Raw genomic sequence first — 6954 nt, forward strand, 5'->3', positions numbered from 1 at the left:
GGTTTAATGAGAGGGTCCATTTATAGTTATTCTCTCCCATGTGGGCTAGGTTATGGTAGTTTGAGTTGGGCTTATTACCGGGCTCATTTAAGTTTACTCCTTGCAAGCTTTGTTGGGTTTGATCATGGCAATACGACTGGGCTTTAATAAAATTAAATTCTTTTTCGAAATACGACCCAACAAATCCCGATTAAATAAATTCGTTGAATATATTTAATAAAAATACGGTTTTCGTAATTAATTAATAATTAAATTAATTAAAAATAAAAAATCTTTTAATTCTCATTAAATGAAATTAATTTATAACAATACTTTAAGAATACAACGAAATGCTTTATAAATAAAATAAAATATATTTGTAATTATAGAAAAATACGAGGTATTACATTAGGGTCCATGTTCCGTGGTTTTTCTCCCCCTTTGGCCAACCGTATATACCAACGAATCTCCAACACTTCGTCCCCTCCTCTATGTCACCACATATATGGTGTTGCGACTACGAAACAAGAGTGAAATTCAGTTTCTCGTCCCTCCAAAAGAGCCCTAACCCTCCTGACCTACCTCTACTTGCCACACCAAAGGAGTTCGAAAACCCCTATCTTCCCTTAAGCGATTCTACCTCCTGTTTGTTGATCATAGTTTCGGAGATAAAAACCATGTCAATGGCATACTTGTTGCTCCACCTTCGGAGTTGCCGAACTGTCCAGGGGTTGCCAATCCCCCGGCAGTTCCAGAGGAAGATACTCATTCGGTGTGGCGGGGTTGGTTTGAGCCAACCTCCGCCGTGCTAAAAACGGTTGAAGTGGAGTAGGAGTCAGCCTTGCTACGCTTCCCACTTTCTGCAATCCCTTCTTCAATCTTCATGTCTACAATTCCTCGGTTTCGCTTCAGTTCTTGTGCCCCCACTTGACTCTCACACTAAAGTTCCTTCCTCTCTCTCGCCTGTCTTTTCCATGATCGATTCTTCCCCAATCCATCATTGCTTCCTAGTGCGAAGGCCAGTGGGCCAATCAAGGTCTCAAGTGCAGGGTTTTGCGATGGTTTGCCCTTACCTCCTCTTGCACTTCACTTGCCAACCCGGTTTGCTTCTCCTTCCTGCTTTCCTCACCTGATTTATGGACCTCCTTATCACACAGTTCAGCTACATGTTGGGGCTTTTCTCCCAACTCCTCCTGGTGCCCTTCACCTTGATCATTATCCCTAGTTGATAGAGTCAATGATACCTCCTGTAGCTTCTCCACCACCTCTGAAATGTGCTTTGTTGTCCCCTCACTCTCCTTTTGAACTTTCCTGGTAACAAAGAGTGCTTGAGCTCTTGCGTTCTTTGTTTCATTATGTAACTCAAAAGTTCCTTTGTTTGCCTTCCACGGCGATGCCCGTAGACGTTCATCATATTTACGTTCTACCTCCGTATCTCCTGCATTCTCGTCACAATCCTTCTCCCCATGTCCTAATCTTCCACATACATAGAAATATATGGGGAGCTTCTCAAATTTAACGGGCACCTCTGTCGTTCCTCCCTTCATCTTCATGTTGATAGTTTTCGGTATTGGCTTGCGGGCATCAAGAAAAACCCTAATCCGCAAGGATTTGTTTATCCCAATAACATCAGTTCTATCCATGCTCAAATAAACTCCAATCTTGTTTCCTAGGGCCTTCGCGTTTTGTTCATTGTTCCTGCCCCGCATCGGCAGATCATAAACCCTAGCCCATAGAGGCACATGGTACAAGGGAAGCTCCGAAGGTCTCTTATCTCCCTGGACATCTGCAAGAATTAGGGCATGGTGGTCAAAGTGCCACGGTTGGGATTCCATCACAAAAGCCTTGTCCCTCCAATGGTGAAACTGGAAGAAGAACAAATTTTTCTCAATGTTATTTGCCTCCAATCCATGTTTCGGATTCCATACTCGTTTCATTGTAGCAATCAGCGCGTTCGAATTCACATTCCTCTCGGTTTATAGTCTTCCTACCACTCCCAGACTAATTCAGTCCTCCTCTCCTCCCTCCTCGGCCCATACAACCTCCTCCTCCACCTCAAGGTCTGATGGGGGTGGGAGGTTCTCCGGTGTGGACGTCATCTTCCCTCGTAGTGACCTACCTTCGATTCAAGAAGAACTACCCTAGCAAGAGGCTAGAACGGAAACCCTCCCAAAAGAAAACCCTAGAGGGAATTGAACACTCCTATTCTATTATTTTTTACTTCAAAAAAGTAAATTATTATAGTTAATTACTTTTATACAATATTAGTGATTCTCAAGGGAGAAAATTTTAATAACGTGAAATTTTTTATTAGTAAAAAATAGATAAATTTTACATTACACGTGGCTAACATTTATACGTTTGACTTAAGTTTTACTCCGATGTGCTATATTTATTGTACCCCACATTTAAATAAGAGTTTATTATTATTTTTTATTATCTCATAAGGGTCGTGGCAAAATCAGTTCCAAGAATATCCTTATTTATGTATACTTTTCCTTGAAGAAAATAAATTTTGTACTTTTATCACCTTAACTTAAAAAATCCTAGTTTATTTTTTTTTTACAAAATGGTTGTTGACGCTAGCTAACAAATTACTTCTAAATTTCGTTAGTTAGGGCTCACATATTATTTCACCCTCTTTCTTTCCCACGATTTCTCTTCTTTTCTCTACCTTCATTTTTCATTACATGAGTATGTTTTTTTTATATATACAAAAAGAATTTACAATAATTTCCTCAATTGTGAATAATGTCAAAATTCTAAATTATAGCATCTTTATGAAAGGAAAAGAGTAATAATTTAAATAGGATAAGTTGAAGGCTAACAAATACGAAATAGATAGCTACGTTAAGGATAAGAATAAAATTAAGGGTTCATATATTTTTTTCCCCCTAATTTTGCAATAGATAAGAATTATGAGTCGTCCTATACTACTGACAAGTGATAACCAAGTTTTGAGTGTTGACCTATCATAATATTCATTTCAAAAGACCAGTTGCCAAGTTAGGTAGTGACTAAGACCCTACTTAAAAAATAAGGTTGTTGTTTAGTGATTCGTGCATGAGGTTTTCATGGTAGGTTGCACGATCAAGAATACGTAAATGCGTATAGACACGAAGTAGTCATGAACTCCCTCCGTCCCTTAATACTTGCACCGCTTTTTTTTCGGGCCTTCCCTTAATACTTGTACCGCTTCTATAAATGGAAATTTTTACCAATATTATATTATTTCTCACACTTACATACTTACCCACCTACACCCCTACTCCCTACAAAAAATCATTTAAAAATTCACACTCCCCATTCACCACTCCCCACCCATTACACATTTCCTACTAACTATATTAAAAAAAATACCCCACTATCAACTAAACCCATTAAATTAATAAGTCAATTCAAGTGTCTTAAACTCCGCACCGGTCAAACCGGTGCGAGTATTAAGGGACGGAGGGAGTATGCAATGTATAATTAGGGGTAATTGAGATGTCATTAGTCAGCTAATTAGCCAAAAAATGGATTAAGGTAGTAATTGACATCACTCGTTAGAAAACTAGATAGTAATTGACAATTATAATTAAGCTATGTAGTATTGGACAAACTCTCTAATAAGCTCGGTCGTAATTAGGCTGAATGCTGAGCCCACTTTGGCCTCGAAAGGCAAGCCCCCGTGATTGCGAGTTGGAGTTGCAAACTTTCTCTCAATAAGTTCAATTAGAGTAAATGCAAACTTTTTCCCTCTCATATTTTTGTGTTTAATTTAAGCTACCTTTTATTTTTTGATATGTTTTGGTTAATTTCAGTTGAGAAATAAACAATTAAAAGAATGGAGTATTGTTGTGTTTGTAATTTGTACGTTTTTAGGAGCCATTAGAGACTTTTTGGTGTACATATTAGCGATGTTTAGTTGCATATCGGTTGTTTTAGAGCTATTCTTATTCTATTGCATTTCTTTGCTTGTATTCTACAGAGAGCCTCTATTTTGGGCAAATTCTACTTAGATACGAACTTGCCTTGATAATGGTGCTAACAATCGATCAAGCTAGATAATTGAGAGTAACGAGAGCAAGTTGTAATAGCATGGAATGATAGTATTTTTATTGCTTGGAATTCGTATATGTAAACTGACAAAATTAAGCCATTTTATAGGCCTTTACAATGAGAGTATAACGTTTGTGCTTAATTGCACATAATTTGAACAATAAATACGTAATGAAGGCCGGCTCCATCAACGGTTTGTAACGGCTGTCTCGATCCCATTCGTTGAGAATGAATTAGGATGGTGCCACCATATGCCTTGCTGGCAGCCACGTATACAATGCTTGCCACATCTTTCCATGTCACCAAGACGGTGGAGTTTCCTGACGACTATGGGTCGGAAGATGCGCCACGAGTCCAGCTTTGGCCTGAGGTCGACCGTCTATAGATGCCGTCCAGCCGAGAGCGTCAGGAGTCCTTGTCCCCAGTTGCTGCAACTGTTGAGAGCGTCTCGGATGCATGGAGGGTATGCTTTTGCTTCTTTTTTTTTTCTATTCTTTGTCTGCTTACTTTGCTGCATGCCATCTTCATCTCGTCATTTAGTGACTTAGAATTATTTTCTTTCCCTGTTCAAATAGGCCCTGCAATCTGCTTTAGCTACACGTCATCATGTCATAATGTTAGAAGATCAAATAGTAAAACTGAAAAACCACATGAAGAAGGAAAAGCAGGAAGCTGGTCGCCTTGGCGGTGTGGCCAAGGAGGCGACGACCAGAGCTGAGGCGCTGCAGGTGGCGCAGGAAAAGGGGGCTGTTGAGGTTGCCACGCTGAATGTCGAGAAGGAGACGCTGGTTGCCGAGGTCGACGAGCTGAAGACGTCTCTCTCCAAAGTCAAGGCGAGGATTTTCGAGTGTGCTGGTTACTACACTTGGAAGATGAAGGCCGAGATGATGGAGGAATTCAAGGCGGGAAAACATGCGAGCTGGACTCCTGATGAAGATATTGCTCAGTTCAACGCTGCATTCCCCGAGGACTATATCCCCCCTGGTGCCGTTAGCGATGAAGAAGACGTTGAGGAGAGTGCAACTGCAACCAGCCCCAATGCCGAAACGGTGGCGGCACCAGGCGATGGCGAACAAGGGAAGAATGCAGGTACAGAAGACCCTCAGGAGTAGCTCTGTCCCCCCTCCTTGAAAATTTAAAATTTCAATGGTGTTTGTTTTAAACAATGGTTTGTATTAAACAGTATTTTGTGTGTTCGGCCTTTGAGAAGGTCGAAGAGATATTGTGGCTGTGTTTCGCCTTGATGGCGACAGTCTTTTGGATGTTTTTGGGCTTGTTCAAGGGGGCAAGTCATGTAAATATTTTGTGGGTTTTCAATTTTGCGTTTGCTTGCTTGTGTTTGGAAAAAATGTGTTTGGTTTTGTGTTTGGTTTTGCAGGTTGGACACATACCTCGAGTTCGACTTTGGCGACGCCTCCAGCCTGTCAGAGGAGATGCTGCAAAATGTATTCTGTAGAAAATGTAGATCTGTATTCCAATGTGTATGTAATGTACATTGTAGTGTACCAGGCGTTTTTGTAATGGTCTAAATTGTGTTTTGTAGTTTGTAAAATTGTAATATGTAATGTATACAATCATGTTTGAATAAAATTTGACAATGTTTCCTTTCACTTCGTTTCTTTGAGCATGTGTGCACAATTTCGAGTTTTCGTTTTCCTGTATTCTGTGTTGTATACTTCACTTCATCCGTTCTCTCCTAATCGAATCCATAATCATGTGGGCATCATACTGTCAACATAGCAGAGCGTGAGGATTGGCCGTTAGTGGAGCCAACGACCCTCTGATGCTTAAGTCAGTATAGAGCGACATGAAAATGAGAGGAAATTACGACAAGGAGAGAAAAGAAAAGAAAGAAAAGGTTAAGGAGAAATACTGGACGAAGTAGAGTTGAATGTTTGTGCTTGTTACTCCTCCTAAGTGTGCGCTTATGTTGGCGTCATGTTGTTGTCTGCAAAACAGGACAATGGCGTGAGGATTGGCCGTTGGTGGAGCCAACGTCCCTCCGATGCCTAAGTCAGTAATGATAATAACATATATGAAGGAAAAAATGCCCTTGGTCCAAGTATGCGGTTAAGTCTAATAAATGCGGTTCAGTATTAATTAACCTGTTAATAATTCAGTGAGATCAAGTGAGCTAAATGCCTAGCTAGAAGCCGCTTCAGTTCAAGTGGAATTAATGATATTAATCCACAGCTTACTCTTGACTGAACCCGTAGGGTCACACAAATAGTACGTAAACGGATCAAGTATTTAATGGCATTAAATACTCCATCTATGGATATTCGGAATCGGCGGATCTTGGTTTCAGTGGGAGCTAAGATCGTCAAAGGCAAGTAAATGAATACTCCGGAAACATGGATCGTATCAGAAATATAAATATTATCCAAGTCGTAGATGTTGTCGGAAACGGAAACACGGTACGTATCAGAAAATATTATCGGAAAAATGGAAATATTACCGGAATCGAAATATTTGCCGGAAACGGAAATATTGTCAGAATCGGAAATACTATCGGGATCGGAAAATAATTCCGGAAACGGAAATATTAAATATTTGTTCGAAACGGAAATTAATTCCGGAATCGGAAATGTTAAATATTGTTCGTATCGGAAATGAATTCCGGAATCGGGAATTTAATCGGAAGCGTATCGTACGAATTAGCATCGGACGAGACTTGCTAGACGAAGGCCCAGCACGAAGCCAAACCCTCGCCCAGCAAGCCATACTCATCAACACACACGCCAAAGCCTCGCCAGGCCCAGCGCAAGGCCAGGCCCAGCAAGGCATGACGCGCGTGCGGAACAAAGTGGGCTGCGAGCAATGGGCTGCACGCCGTGCAGCTCGCGTGGGCCGCAAGGCGTGCGCGCGGGCTGGGCGGTGCCCGTGCTCGTGTGCGGTCGTGTGCTATACGAATCCTAAAGATATCGGAATTCG

At 41.0% G+C, this 6954-nt stretch overlaps 1 protein-coding gene across 1 annotated transcript; it reads right to left on the bottom strand.

Annotated features, from left to right (window-relative positions):
* Positions 1-1010: 1010 nt before the first annotated feature.
* On the bottom strand, positions 1011-1916 carry LOC110804042 (uncharacterized). Its single transcript, XM_022009601.2, has one exon. It carries the CDS (start codon positions 1914-1916, stop codon positions 1011-1013), a length of 906 nt encoding a protein of 301 aa, XP_021865293.2.
* Positions 1917-6954: the final 5038 nt, after the last annotated feature.

This window comes from Spinacia oleracea, chromosome 1 (genome assembly GCF_020520425.1).
Source record: "Spinacia oleracea cultivar Varoflay chromosome 1, BTI_SOV_V1, whole genome shotgun sequence".
Classification (NCBI taxonomy): Eukaryota; Viridiplantae; Streptophyta; class Magnoliopsida; order Caryophyllales; family Amaranthaceae; genus Spinacia; species Spinacia oleracea.

Excerpts from the sequence above, each read along its gene's own strand:
- LOC110804042 (XM_022009601.2), bottom strand. The coding sequence starts at position 1,916 with ATGAAACGAGTATGGAATCCGAAACATGGATTGGAGGCAAATAACATT.